The 15501-nt window shown below is 34.9% G+C and overlaps 2 protein-coding genes and 1 long non-coding RNA gene across 8 annotated transcripts; 1 reads left to right on the forward strand and 2 right to left on the reverse strand.

The window, feature by feature from the left end:
* Window positions 1-833: 833 nt before the first annotated feature.
* On the reverse strand, window positions 834-1602 carry LOC110621961 (pathogenesis-related protein PR-4). 2 transcript variants are annotated; one of them, XM_021766271.2, is made up of 3 exons: window positions 1467-1602; window positions 1267-1388; window positions 834-1154 (listed from the first exon to the last, which is right to left on the reverse strand). In XM_021766271.2, exons 1-3 carry the CDS (start codon window positions 1600-1602, stop codon window positions 984-986), a joined length of 429 nt encoding a protein of 142 aa, XP_021621963.1. In that variant the 3' UTR covers window positions 834-983. The 2 variants fall into 2 exon arrangements, with proteins under 2 accessions (XP_021621963.1, XP_021621962.1); XM_021766270.2 differs by having other exon boundaries at window positions 1267-1602.
* LOC110621960 (auxin-responsive protein IAA16) lies at window positions 1572-12009 on the reverse strand. 5 transcript variants are annotated; one of them, XM_043959563.1, is made up of 7 exons: window positions 11361-11521; window positions 11171-11257; window positions 5186-5475; window positions 4312-4547; window positions 4092-4227; window positions 3935-3996; window positions 1572-1709 (listed from the first exon to the last, which is right to left on the reverse strand). In XM_043959563.1, the coding sequence occupies exons 3-7, from the start codon at window positions 5470-5472 to the stop codon at window positions 1645-1647; spliced, it is 786 nt and encodes a 261-aa protein (XP_043815498.1). In that variant the 5' UTR covers window positions 5473-5475; window positions 11171-11257; window positions 11361-11521; the 3' UTR covers window positions 1572-1644. The 5 variants fall into 5 exon arrangements, with proteins under 5 accessions (XP_043815498.1, XP_043815497.1, XP_043815496.1 ...); XM_043959562.1 differs by having other exon boundaries at window positions 11171-11260; XM_043959561.1 differs by lacking the exons at window positions 11171-11257; window positions 11361-11521 and adding an exon at window positions 11754-12009.
* Window positions 11355-11907, forward strand: LOC122724496. Its single transcript, XR_006351928.1, has 2 exons — window positions 11355-11474; window positions 11868-11907. It is a non-coding gene; the product is annotated as an uncharacterized LOC122724496 (long non-coding RNA).
* Window positions 12010-15501: the final 3492 nt, after the last annotated feature.

Consider the following 15501-nt stretch of genomic DNA (forward strand, 5'->3'; position numbering starts at 1 on the left):
AATGTTCATTGAGATTGATCCATTAAGCAAGGTATAAAGCAATACATGTGCAGAAAGCTCTCCTGATCTAGTTGCCATGTTTTGGAAAGTAATGGCAGAATTGTTTATTTAGTTTATATGCAATTAATAGTTTGGCGTGGTGAAAATTGCAAATCCAGTTTCTAGCTTCAACTTTACTGGCAACAGTGCTTGTGTTGCAAATCATAGTTATGGATAGTTAGGTTGTCATAATACATAGTTTTTGGAATGCCTTGCCATATTTGTGCCATTCCAGATCTTCTAAGAGCGTGTTTAGGCCTATTAAGTGCTTTGCGACAATAGTGATCTTAAGCCTGACATTGTGAAAGAGTTGTTGAGCCTTTAGGTATATGGATTTGTTATTTGATCGTCGATATGTCTTTGGGTAATTATTTGTGGCAGTGATCAAAGTGAGCAATATCACGGACTTTTCTTTTCATGCCTCTCTTGTTGCAATCTCTCTCTCTCTCTCTCTCTCCCTCTCCCTCTCCCTCTCTTCTTTTTATTTTTGGTAATTTTTATTTGCAGTATAGGCGATACATCAGTGAACTATTTAGAACCATTAGTAAATTTATTGAGCTTGTAACCTAAGCTCTCGAGCATAGCTCATTGTCTTTAAATCATAACTCTTAACACATACACAAAATGGTCTTACATTACATGGGATCCATGAAGTTGCTTTGTTTTGATAATTTTATCTCTTGCCTATGCATCGTAGTTGTGATAATAAAGGATGATGCACTCGATTAATCTCATTAAATTTCCGAGATACCAATGAACATGTATTTTGTCAACGATGATGAGCAATTAAGAAGTAATTAAATAGACCGTGGCAGGGTCTTTTTTATTCTGTAAATATACATAGTTTTTTCATTGTTATTCGATGAAATTTTATTCTCAGATATTGAAATTGAAAGCAACTATATACTTCCTTTCCTCTTCATCAACATTATAGTAGTAGAGCTTCAGTCACCACAATCCACAAACTGGTAATCCACGATAAGATGACCTTGGGCATTGCCTGTTCCATCGGTATCCAGTTGCTGGAATACGCCTGCATCCAAGTCTAGGCCTCCACTGCTGCACTGGTCCACAATCCTCACTGTTGCTTCATCTCCAGTCCCAGTATTTGTCACCTGCAACCAAATCAATTTTTCTTCATTATATTTTCACATTAACTACTAGTTCTGCGCTTATCTATTCCCAATTCTTTGATTTTCTGAAAACTAAATATGTAATATTTCGTACCCTCAAGCATCTGCCGCAAGCTTCTTGGCCTTGGGGTCCAACTGGTCCACAAAAGGCAGTCCAACCATATTTACTACGCCAATCATAGGGTTTATCAGCATCCCATGTTGAGCAATAGGCACCTACAGCAAGCAAGTCCCACCCATTTTCCTCAGCGTTGTAAAAATGGTATGTAGCTTTCACATTAGAAGCACTTTCACCTTCATTGTTAGGTCTAAACAAGGCTTGCTGCTGACTATGTTCATCGCCATGCTCTTGAGCAATGCCATTAGCGAGGAGACAGAGAAGGAGCATCAGACACAGACACATTAACCGTGCCATTTCGATTGCGTGCATCTATAGTCATCGGAAGGTTATTGAATTTAATTATAGAGGAGGTCATGGGAATATGTCACAAATGCTGACTGAAGGCCAGTGGTGTGCTGTGGTGAGGTGTGGTATGCCTGCCAATTCTTTCGGTCAAATGGTGCAAAGACACTAACATTGTTCATAAATTTGTGGCTTACTATAGCCACTTAGCTAATTGTGGCTTACTGATATTATATGAATCGTATTCGATGTTGTCAAATTCAATAAAGAAAAAAGGTGCTTACATAGCCCAAACGATGCAGTTTTGACAGGAAGCATGTACTAAACACAAACATTTGCCGCTAAAAGAAAAAAGCATAGCATTATCCGAGCGTATGCATAAAAAATGTGTACAAGAATTTTCTAAAAAAAATTTCTATATCGCTTAATTTTTTTTTGCATATAAGGAAATGGGTTGAAGCGTTCAATTTGAGATTTTTTTAAATTTAACTATATGCCTTTATTGTCAAATTAAATTTAAAAATACAAGTGTCTTAATTATTTTCTTTTCTCATTAAACTTGTTTTTGCTATGTATATTTTAAACATTTAAAATTTTATTTTCTCTCTTTAAACATTTTTGTTTCATATACAAAATAGAATATGGTGTATATATATATATATATATAAAAGCTACGACGTATTTGTTAAAATTTTATTCTATTCTTAAAAGTAAATAATCTTTTTGACAACCTAACCTATAATTTAACCATATTCAATATTAACAAATTAATGAGTTTTTGCATATTTTTTAAAGTTTTGGGGTGTTTTTTTTTTTTTTTTTTTTTTGAATATAGATTGATTTTTACTTGATCAGTGCTACTTGTGAAAAAAAATTTGTATAAATAATAATGTTGATCACTAGTATTTTCTGTGTTAAAAAAGAAGAAGAAGAAGAAGAAATCTTGCAAATCCCTAGTTGTAAGTTGGAGATGAAGAGGAGAAGTTATATTGTGATAGTTTAGGAAGGAAGATTACGTACATAAAATCTTCATGAAATTGTGGCTTTATGGAGAACACAATTGTACAAATCCCTAGCTTTCTGTTTTCAAATCCTACACACATGCATCATACCAAACCATTTATACATTTCTTACCTACAAACATCAACACATCTTTCAGAGAATAAATTAATTTGCTTTTCTTATACACTTACCACTTACCAGATAGATTAATAAGACACATTTAGAAATTTTTAGGACCACAATTCTATTCCTTATCCTCCCTAAATATTTATTGATAAAAAAAAAAACTCCTTAAATCTTATATATCCTTTTTTATAACTAAATTATTTAAATTTGTAATACAATGCTATTTAATTTGATTGATTCCCATTTATTTCACCTAATTACTTCATTCTAAATAAATTTTTTTTTCATTATTTTACTAGTAGAAAAAGATAATAAGATAAAATTTTAAAAAATTGTAAAAATAGTTATAATATTTAGTAGAAATAAGGAAATTGTTAAAAAAAATAATACTTTATCTTTTAGAAATGATGTAATATATTGATCAAAACCAACTTTTTAAAAGTAATAAATAAGTAGATAAAAAGAATAATAAATAACTAATCATGCATTAAATTCAAGTCTTCTGATCTAATTATTATAAAATTAGTTACTTTTATAATATTTTTTATTAATTTTTTATCATTTTATTTTTTAGACTATAATAATATATAAATTAATTATTACAATTTTATTTTATTTTATTTTATTTTTAAATTTTTTTAAATATTTTTTAATATTTAATAAAATTTAATATATTTAAAATAAGTATAACGGTAAAATTAATAAAAAAATATATTTTTAATATATATAAAAAAGTAAAATGAATTAAAATTATAAGTAAAAAGAAATACTTTTGCTGACTAATTATTATTTAATACTAAAATTACAAACCTTGTAAAATTAAAAATATAAAAATGTAAATTTATACACATGTCTTGCCTATATATTCACCTCATTTTCTAAGTATTTACAGCAACCCACTAATTTGACAATAATATTAAAAAAGAAAAATAAATTAGCTTTTAAATTATATATATTTAAAAAAAAAAAGAAGGTCTTATAAACATCTCCTATAAATTATTAGTCCATGTCCCTAACAAATTATCTGATTATTTATATGTCATCAGAGGAATCCTGCTCAATCAAAATTCTTCACTTCTTCAACTCCTGTTCTTGCACTTCTCCACAGCTTTAGGAGCTGTAATTTTTAAACAAATAATAATAATAATAAATGAAATTCAGTTAATTAAGCTATTACTGAGTAATTACGACAAAACATCAATAGATAATAACGATAACATAGATACTAACCAAGTCCGATTGCCTCAGACCCCTTCATTATCCTTAATCTTTTACATGAATCCACGAACATTCTGCACAGATTAAAAAATCAGCAATTGCTAATGAAATGTTTTGGAAATTAACCCAGTTTAAACTATTGAAAAAAAATAAAAAAAAAAAAACTTACTCCCATGGTACGTCTCCTACAAGCATCCAATCTCCATCTTTGTCTTCATAAGTTGGAACATACTCAGAACCATTCAATAAGTCTATCAATCTGCTTTCATTCATAAAATCCTTCATTCCTTGTGATCCATAATTGCCTGAAACATTCAAATTTTTATTAAAAAAAATTAGTATTTCATTTTTTTATTATATGTATAAAATTTATTACATTATTTTATTACCAATGGTAAAGGAGCTGAACATTTTGCCCAAGCCATCAGAGAGTTCTTGGTAGCTTTTATACAATTTCAAGTCCACTTTTCGCAAGTACGGTGCACCGTCCATGCTCACCTTCACAAATGCCACACCTCCGCCGGTGGCGGCACTGGCAGCCGCTTTTTCTCTCTCTTCACTGCTGTTTTTCTGTACAGACATTCGGAATTTTGATCGAATTGGTGGCCAACCCACAACTTGTGCCCTGAAATTGTCCCATCCATTTTCTATGTTAGAGCTCTTGCGTGCAGTATTGTAAATTTTTAATCCTTGTGATTAATGGTCAACAAAGAGCAGCTGATTTTTAAAAAATTTATAAAAAAAAAATGGTGAATTCGTACGACTGAATTATTCTATTCAGAGGTAGGCTTGGGTTCTCAGCTGTAGATTATCTAATATCTATCCGCTTTTCCTTTATCCTGAATTGTTTGGCTGTCGAGAAAAGTAAAGATTCCTTATGTTTTGTTCTTTTTCTCTGCTCCCGACAACCATATCCATTGCCATAAAAAATAATCCACATTTCAAGCAAATAAATCAATACTGCAGTTCACCCACTAATATTAATTAATTACTATAATAATCATTAGAAAAGAAGAAAAATTCATGGGGAACAATTTTTTTTTTTTAAAAAAAAACAGAAGTTAAACTCCACAACAGTTGAATTTCTCAGTTACACTGAAATCTTCTGCAGCTGGTTAATTTACAGTTGCTAATCAAATTCCAAATCCAAGATATATGTTCAACACGACGACTGTATTGATTGATATAGCAGAAAATGAAACAACAGCAAGGTAAAGCGTGGGAAAGCAAAAGAACCAAAGAGAAAAATTAAATGAGACTTACTTGGCCGGAGGCTTGGGCGGATCAGCGGAGGAAGGAAGCACAGTAACTTTCTCCTTCATTTTCTTATCTCCGATATCGTTCTCTGGTGATTCTTTGGTGGAAAGATTAAGCTTCAAATCCACTTGAGTCTCAGAGAACCCTCTCTTTCCATGAGGCTTAGCAAGCTCAGGTTCAATTGCATTGCCTCCTGGTAACCCTAGACGCAATTCAGTCTCTTCAAAATTAATCGTAGAGTATTTGTGATAGTCTGTGCTCATTTCACAAGCAGTTTCAGCTTCTGGTTTCATCGTCTGCACAGAGCAGTGTTTTTTATTTTCTTGAAATTGATCTCCTCTTGGTGGATAGATTCTCGCGTACTGTGATAAAAGTTAAATGAGTGCTCGTGCGTGCGCGATAAGGTCAGTGTTTCAGGAATTATTTTCCACGGCTAAGATGCTGCCACGTGGAAAGTGCAGGTCATTTGACAGTCCATTGTTATGTCTGGAGAATGATGTCATGAATGACGTCATTTTAAAACTGACTCTGAATTTTTTTTATTTTTTCCATCAGAAGGTATGAAAATTATCATTAAATAAAATCAAAATCCAATTACAAGCAATTACTAAAATCTGTTGTTGCCCCATCATCAAAAACTTCACACTGAAAAGCTCCAAACAAGAGGAAGAGGAGCAACAAGACGAAAGAAACTAGCAGCAACCGAGCAAAAAAAAACTCAGAACCCCTACTCACAGAGCAACAGAAGCCATTCACCATGAGAAGCACACCTCCAAACAACACCCTGATACTAAAAAGATCTTTAAAGAAGCCCAATACAGGGAAACCACTCAGAAAACAAGGGACAAGTTTGGGTTTGAGCACATGCAATAAGAGAAACAAAAGCCATGGGAGATAAAGATCGAAAAGGCAAAGATAGAAAAAGTTGATGAAATCGCAGCCTTGAGGAGTAGTGGCCAGAGCTCCAAGCACCGATGGTGTTGAGGGTCACCATAAATGGCTTAAACGCCTGGTAACGACCCCAAGAGATTAACCACCGCCTAAATCCAAACCCCTCACCAATCTATCACCCAACCAATAAGGAAAAACAACAGGGATCTAGAAATACAGCCATGAAACCCAACCCGCACCAAAAGGAAAAAGAAGAAACAAGAACAGGAAACAGAAAATAAGTATCTACAAACTTCCACCCGAGGGGAGAGAAGAGAACCCACGGTCCGGGCAAAAAGAGGAAAGCCTCCCCTGCCCGTTTCCGGGCAGGAGAAGCCGCGAAACCGGCAGAGATGAGGACTTTCTCCTCATAAAAAATATTATTATAGTTCACTTAAATGTTGGATACGATCAACGGATTGTTTATAATTAATTTAATTAATTTACTTTAAATTAGATTAATTAATTATTTTTTTAATAAATTATAAATAACTCAATTCTCATATAATATGTAATAGTAAAATAATATAATAATTATTTTTTTTTAATCAAATATAATAATTATTTATAACTACAATAATGATTTATAATTACACTTAATATTTTGTAAAGTTATAAAATAACATTAAACGTGTATAAAATATTTATATTATTTAATTACAGAATTAATGTATTAATATATTAAAATAATAAAAAAATTTATCTCTCGATAAATGTATACGATATGATTGAATTATTTTATACATCCAATCGTACATAATATCAATTTTATAATTCTGAAATATAATTTCAATAATTTTTTATTTAAATATTAATAATAAAATTTTTTAAATATTAATATATTAAAATTATAAAAAATATTTATTATTATAAAAATATAATATAAATAAAAAAAATTAATATAATATAAATATTTTATTATAATATATTAATAATTAAAAAATAAAAAAAATAATTTAAAAAAAAAATGTCTGGCGCCACCAAGTGGCGCCCACATAAAAAAAAAAAAGCCTCTGGCGCAAGCGCCATGCATCCTTTTTTGCTGCCACGTGGCAGCTGAACCCAAAACGCAAATAAAATCTTTCCAACCAAACCTCAAATCCGGAAATAAAAGTAGCCCCTACCCTAATTTTGCAAAAAGCCCTAACATCTGAGGTAAGCCTCTTCTTTGAGAATCTGTCTCCGCCTTGACTCTAGGGTATCTTTTCTTCTTCTTTATCTTCGCTTATATATCTCCTTTCGTTACTCTCTTGTGTGTATTTTTCTATCTTAGCTCGCCTACCCTTCTTTTGTTGTATCTTTTCTAGTCCTTGGTCTTTTTACTTTCTTCTTACTCTTATGAAAAACGAATTAACTGATCTAATGTCTTCGATAGAAAATCTGAGCTGTAATGAGCATATCCTATTTCTTAAGGTGGATAACTCTCATAGTTATGATTTTCAACAAATATTGCTGTTAATTAGTTGATAAGTTGGTAACGGATAAATTCTTTAGTGCTTCTAACATTAGAGCTATTTTATCCCAAGTCTGGGAAGCAGTTAAAGACTTCAAAATAGAAGCAAGAGGAAGCAATTGCTTTCTGTTTTCCTTTCAAATCAAAGAAGATGTCAGGTATGTCCTCACCAATAGACCTTGGGCCATTCATAACTATCTTCTTGTCCTACAAGAGTGGTTTGTAGACATAGTTTGGAGGAAATTTCTTTCAAGACCTCTCTTTTTTGGATCCATGTTTTAGGTCTGCCACTAAATACGATGACTACCTAGAATGCCAAGGCTATAGGAAACTTTCTTGGAGGCTTTCTAGAATCTGATGACTCCCATGGCCCTAGAAAAGGATCAGATAAACTCCATATCAGAGCCTCCATTTAGTTAGATAAAACCTTTATAACTGGTTTCTATAGAAAGAAAGAGGATGAGACTTTCTAATGGATTTCGTTCAAATATGAAAGATTGCCAGATCTCTGCTTCAATTGCGGTGCTTAGGACATTTCAGTTCAACCTGCAAAGGTAGTTCGAGTTCATCCATCATCATCAGCAGCTGGTAAAAGATTGGCTTATGGTCCCTGGATGAAGGCACAATCTCCTCCTGTAACCTTTTGGAAGAACAATATGTTACAAGATGACAAGAAAACTCAAACAGAGTTAGTGGAAAGGCTATCTAATCTGTCACGGCGTGATGCGAACTCACCTATATAGGTTCTGACATTCGGAAACCTTTTCTCGGAGAGGGACCTTCTTCACCGATAACGACAACCTCTTCTCTGAACAACCTTGGGGAACACGTGGCTCAGAAGGCTGCCATGCCTTCATTGGCTATTCCATTTTTGGTTAAATCCAACAACAGTCTGATGTTTCAAAGTCATATTACACAAATGAAGCATTTTTTGGCAGAGCAACTCCTGACTTCTATTTTCCTACAGATTTGAGCCTCTCTTTTACTCTGGATGAGATCCTAGATCTTTTCAGACAATATCTCCATTCTATGGGTCAACCATCTATAGATTCTACAGGCATGTTTGAATCTTTTCCTTATTTGAAGCAATATTTTGAAATGCAGTTTCTAAACTTTTTATCTGAGACAAAAATCAATGTTTCCCTTAGTAACAAGAACAAAATAGAGGCCTCTGCTGAGGAACTAGATACGAGTTTAAAGCCCAACCCGATACGATCCAATTTGGCTCATAGTCCAAAGACATCAGCCCAAGATTTTAACCTAGGCCCAGTTCAACTAGAAGCAAATATACCAGACCAGAAGATAGATATTATGTGCTCTCCAAGAAGTCTTCATTCTATCTCTTCCTCATCGACAAGTTTGAAGTCAGGAAGCTCTAATTCAAGGCATCCAAAATAAATATGGAGAATGGAAATCTGATCTCAGCGATACTCAATTCATTGCGAAAGATTATTTCAGGGAGATCTATTCATCTACAATACCCTCTAATTTGCACAACCTTACTGATGGTTTTCCTAGGCGGGTAAATGATGTAATGAACTCAAAACCAATCGAACCAGTTTCTGAATTGGAAATTGAGCATGCCCTTTTTTCTATGAATCCTACTAAAGCCCAAGGTGAAGATGGTTTGACTCCTTTATTCTTTCAAAAGTATTGGGGTATTCCGCGAGTTGATATATGTAAGGCCATTGTTTCTTTTTTTAAGGGAGGTATAATGCTAAAAAATTTTAATCATACTATCATCTCCCTTATATTAAAAGTGAAGTAAGTTAAATCTATGAGAGATTTGAGAACTATCACACTCTGTAATATCTTTTACAAGATTATTGCAAAGGTCTTATCTAATAGACTCAAGCCTTTCATGGACTCTCTCATTGAGCAAAATGCTTTTGTTAAAGATCGGCTCATCACTAATAATAACTTGATTTGTCATGAAATAATGCATAGCCTGAAATTGAGGAAAAAGGGAAAAAACTATGGTACGACTGAAGTTAGACATCAACAAGGCATATGAATGTGATGAATGACCATTTGTCGATCATATGTTGCAAATTTGGGCCTCCATTCCAAATGGATTCATGGGATATTACAATGTGTGATAACAGTTTCTTATTCTATCCAAATTAATGGGCATCGTTTTCGCTATCTATCCCTATCTAGAGGCCTATGACAAGGTGATCATTTATCATCATTGTAATACTCGGCTAGAGTCCGACGTCAGAATTCCAACCTTCCGATGGAATCCTCGTTAAAATCTAGAATCGGATGCCGGAACCTTTTAGAAGGGTAAAATAAATTCTTCACAAAATGAATTTTATGATTTTACTGTTGGTTTTTATGTTAAAGAATTTTAAAAGAAAGAAAAATGCTATGGGGGAAAAACCATGTTCGGCTGCCGAACCTCATGTTCGGCCGCCGAACATGGTGCTGCCGCGGGAGCTCTCCTTTCGGCCCCCGAAGGTGGTCTGGCCAGCCATTTATAAGAGGCCTCCAATCCGAAAATGGGAGAGTTTCTCTCTCCATTTTTGGGCAAAGGTGAGTTCTTGCTCTCTCATAGTTGATTTTATTGTTTTTCCTTCAAAATATTCATGAGTTTTCCCTCGTTTTTGAAGATTTGAGCTTAAATCTGAGTTTTGAAACCTTGGAGACCTTCGGAGACCGTTTGGACTCATCTCCACGTTGGGGTTGCTATCACTCCTAGATCTCCAAGAGGTAAGCCTAGATCCTTACTTTCCTTATGTTTTAAATGAGTTTTAAGAAAGGGTAAAGGGCTATAAATGCATGAAATGTTTAGATCTAAAGTTTTAGGGTTTGAGTTGAGTTTTGATGAATGTTTGTTCTTATGAGTTTTTATTGTTGTTTCTTTGAGGTTTAGGCTAGTTTTATGCCCCTTATACTTGATAAGTGTGTATGCATGTTTTGAGGAGTTGGATGTGAGGATTTGGAGAGTTTTGGTGGCTGAGTGCATAAGGCAGAATCGGGTTCTGCCATTCTGGAGAATTCAGGTTCGGCCGCCGTACCTGCCTGTAACACCCCCTACCCGGTTATTTAATTAACTGAGCCAGAGATATTACATTCTGTAACAATTCTCTTATATTTCCTTTTATTTTATAACATGTAAATCATGGTTTTTTTTTTTACCCGAAAATTTGGCAGAGTTTCCTCTAAACTATGGACGTAATTCCACCTGTGACTAGTAATATCACACTTCTATCAATTTCAATCGTAACCCCCAAACTCCTTTCACCATCAAGACAATAAGTTTCTTTCCATCCTAATTTAACTAATTTATAACATTTAATATAATATTCCTTATTTAGGCTAATAATTAATTTTTTTTATTATTATTACTATATCTTAGCCAAATTACATCCCTATCAAAGGAAGCAGAGACATTTCACTGGTCCATAACTTCAATTTTGCTCAAATTACATATTAATTTCAAAATTTTCTATTTATCAAATTTATCAATTCTTCAAACTTTAATCATGGCATATAACAAAAATATTATTCACTTGATCTAGTTCTACTAAGGCAGTAAGGATTTCAAATAAAACCTAATTAACAAATTCTTGAATTTATTCAAATGGAGTTGAGCACAAACCTACCTTCCAAAATCTTTCACAAGTTTAAAATTTCTTAATCTTCCTTTTCTTTTCCTTTTCCTTTAGAATTTTCACTCTTCCCTTCCACTTCTTCTTCATGAAAAATAAACCAATAAATCAAATGAATACAATATTTCTCATAAATATTCACATAAAAATAATAAGAAACATCCCTACATCAAAACACACATACCTTTAAATTTCCAAACCCTTGGTTACTGTTCATTCTCCCTCAACCTTGAATTTTCTCTTTGATTTCCCTTCTTTTCTTCAAATTCTTCTTTGAAAAGGTGTTGGGAGAAAATAGGTAGTTGATTGGAGAGTAAGGATTTCAAATAAAACCTAATTAACAAATTCTTGAATTTATTCAAATGGAGTTGAGCACAAACCTACCTTCCAAAATCTTTCACAAGTTTAAAATTTCTTAATCTTCCTTTTCTTTTCTTTTTCCTTTAGAATTTTCACTCTTCCCTTCCACTTCTTCTTCATGAAAAATAAACCAATAAATCAAATGAATACAATATTTCTCATAAATATTCACATAAAAATAATAAGAAACATCCCTACATCAAAACCCCCGACATACCTTTAAATTTCCAAACCCTTGGTTACTGTTCATTCTCCCTCAACCTTGAATTTTCTCTTTGATTTCCCTTCTTTTCTTCAAATTCTTCTTTGAAAAGGTGTTGGGAGAAAATAGGTAGTTGATTGGAGATGGAATTTTGAAGAAATTTTGGTGTGAAAAAAAAAAGATGGAGGAATGGGTCTTCTATTGGGTTCACGGGAAAGAGAGGAAAAAAAGTTGAAGAAGATGTTTTCCAGCTTTTTCTTTTCCTTCTCTGCTAACTTTTTATTCTTCTTCTTTTCTTTTTCTCTTTTTCTTTTCTTTTTCTTTTTATTTGGTTGTGCCACTTGGCTTTAAATTAAAATTTAATTTATCTTTTCTTATTTTTTTTTCTTTCTCTTCTCTTTTTCTTTTTTTATTCTTATTCTTTTATTTATTTATTATTTATTAATTTTTTTTAGAATGTTACAGCCTGTGGAGGCAGCCTTTGGCCACCTAACCTGCCCCCGAAAAGATGGACTTTTGGATATGTGAAGGGGTTAGGCCGCCGAACCTACCCCCGAAGGTTAGTGACTTTAGAATCTGTGGAGACCTTCGGCCGCCGAACCTGCCTCCGAAAGTGTCTGAGTTTCGGATTTGTGGGGACCTTCGGCCGCCGAACCTGCCGCCGAAAGTCCCTTACCCAGCCTTCTTTTACTTATTTCCTATGCATATTTTGGTATGTTTTAGGGGGCTTTTGGGGAGTGTTTAGAGTCTTGTAATAGCTATGTTTGGTCCCTCATTTGAGTCCATCTGTGTAGAATCGGACTACGGAGACCGTAGAGGCTTGCAGTGAGGTAACTGCGCCAGTTTAAGTCAAGCATCAGCCGGAGATGAGTAGAACTAAACTAATCTATTATTTTAAAGTAATCAAACTTTTTAAGTATGTTCATGCATCACGAATGCCATGATATATAATAGATTGTTTGCATTAGAATTCACGAATATGATGCATTGCATAATTTACTGTTGTTGTGGATGGATATTGGATGACCCACTAGCTCTCGAGCAGGTTATGTTATGACGGATATGGAAGACCAGGGCTGCCCATTTTACGCGCCCTGGCACTATGTAAGAGAAAGATCAGGGTTGCCCATTTTACGCCCCTAACATTTATGGATATGCTATTGTAATACCCGGCTAGAATCCGGCATCGGGATTCCTGCCTTCCGGCAGAATCTAGGGTGTTGGATCTCTCTAGAAGGGTAGAATGTATTTTCTAAAATGTTTTCACATGATTTCATGGTTTTAAATGAAAATGAATTGAGTTTTGAAGAGAAAAGGCCAAGGAGGAAGAACCCAGGTTCGGCCGCCGAAGGTGATGTTCGGCCGCCGAACATGAGATGGTTTCGGATGGACTTTTGGCTTCCGAAAGTTGAGTTGGGCAGAAACCAGGTTCGGCTGCCGAACCTCAAGTTCGGCCGCCGAACATGGGGGACTTTAGGGTGCTGGTTTGGCCGCCGAATGTGGCTCAGCCGGTCGCCTATAAAAGGCCTCAGACCGAAAATGGGCGAGTTTTCCTCCCCATTCTCGTGCCAAGGTGAGTTCATGTCCTCCCTTGGTCGATTTCACGTTTTCCTTCATCTTCTATGGTTTTTATGAGTTTCATTCTTGGTTTTGAAGAGTTTTAAGCTTGGATCAAGGATTTGGAGCTTGGAGACCCCGGAGCTAGTTTCCTCTACATCTCCAAGGTTCGGGTCACACCAACCCTCGATCTCCAAGAGGTTAGTGTAGATCCTTGCTTTTCCTTATGTTTAATGAAGTTTTAAGTAAGTTTTATAGAGTTTGATGGTTGAGTTTGGGTAGAAATGCATCTTTTATTTTAAGGAATTCAAATGCCTAAAGCATATGCATGCATCATGTTTATATGTAATAGGATGATTGCACTAGTTTCACGAATATGACGCATTGCATAAATTGCTGTGTATATGATGTGATGGGTGGACCAAGGCGACCTCAATAGCCCACAAGTCTGTCAATGAGTCTTTGTCAGTCGGGCAAGTACATGTAGGAAAGCCCTATGAGAGCTCCTTCGGGGCCAAGTTTTGACAGAGGGAATGTTGGGGTCATGTCTAACCCTGAGGGGAAGGACGTTTCGAGAACCCTCTAAAATCACCCGCAAGAGGAAGAGATTGCTAGCGTGAACTCAAGCGGGGAAGAAATGTTTGATGTGTATTCGTTGTGATATGACGCATTTCATGAAAGCATGAAAAAAAAAATAGAAAGAATAAAATAAAATAAATAATGAATAATAAAATGAAATCATAATTAATGAACTGTTTTCTCTGTTTCTACTCACTGGGCTCTTGTAGCTCACCCCATTCCCTTAACCCCAGTTTTTGCAGGGCCAGAGTAAGTAAGCCAGAGTAAGTCAGATAGAGCTATGGGAAAGAAGAGGTTCAAGCATGGGTTGCCATGTTTGGTTGTAATAGCTTAGCTATGTTTTGTTTATGTTTGAGTAAGGCTTGATGTGTATGTTTATGATTATAGAGGATGTTATGTAAGGAAGTTGTTAAAGAGATGATATGTTATGTAATGCTATGTATGTTTTGTATGCTTGTTTAGCTTAGTAGTGGATAATGATGATTTATGGACATGATAGATGGACTTGATGTATGGTCCTTATGTATATAAAGAACATGATGAATGGAAAGAGTAATGAGTATGTTATAAGAGATAGAGCCAAGCTAAGAATAGTATGTGAGATGTATAGTATAGAGTTGTGCTTTGCCTAGTGTTGGTAAATCCCTTGGTTTTGCAGGATCAGTATGAAAGTTAAAGAAATGTTTTAAGAATGTTTTCAAGTTATATGAAATGTTTTAATGGTTTGAAGTATGTATGGCCGTGAGGGAAGAAAGGGTCTCAATCCCTTGACCCAAAGCGGATATGTTTTTACAGCTAGCTTGATGACTCATCTAGTATGAAGTTCTATGTTTCTATACATAGGTCAAGCTGAAATAAAGAAAAAGTTTAAAGGCTTTCTGAAAAAGCTTAAGTTTTTATGAAAATGCTGATCATGTATGGGATTTTACCTAGAGTTCAGGATGTCTAGAGGCTTACTACGGGTCCCGGCGGCCTTAAGCCGATCTGGATCCTAGTGCCGAGCAGTTTAGGGCCGTTACAAGAGGTGTACCGGTTTCCGGGCTGTTACAGTTGGTATCAGAGCTTTGGGCCTCATAAGTACGGTGTGTTGAGCAAAGATGCTCAAGGATTAGAGATATCCCACATCGGAAAGAGGTTGGTTTAGATGTCATAGAAGGGCAAGCACAATAAGAAATATTCAGAGTAAGATCATGTCCACTAGGATCGGATGGGGAGTCCCGTCTTGTTTGATGATGTGTAATGCCATGTGTGGTGCATGTGCATTTATGTTTGTATTATGGATGTTGATAGTCCCCTAGCTACGAAATGGCATAATATGTACTGATATGAGATGGGCTGAGAGACCAGGTATGGCCTTTGGCACAGTTGGTCGAGGCATGTTCTGCTATGTTGTAGGCTATAGGTGACAGGTTCATCCATGATATATATATTGCATGAGGGGTCATGTGTTTGTCACATGGACCATATGATATGATGCATGCTATGTGTTATGATGCCATGCTATGTGATGTGATGCTTATGTGTACCGGTGCGCTTGTTGTGTTTTCAGAAGAACTGAAGATGCAAGGTGCTAGTCGATCTGTGGAGTCAGATCCGTCTGAGTGGGAAGGTACGGAGACCTTTCCTC

This window comes from Manihot esculenta, chromosome 9 (genome assembly GCF_001659605.2).
Source record: "Manihot esculenta cultivar AM560-2 chromosome 9, M.esculenta_v8, whole genome shotgun sequence".
Lineage (NCBI taxonomy): Eukaryota > Viridiplantae > Streptophyta > Magnoliopsida > Malpighiales > Euphorbiaceae > Manihot > Manihot esculenta.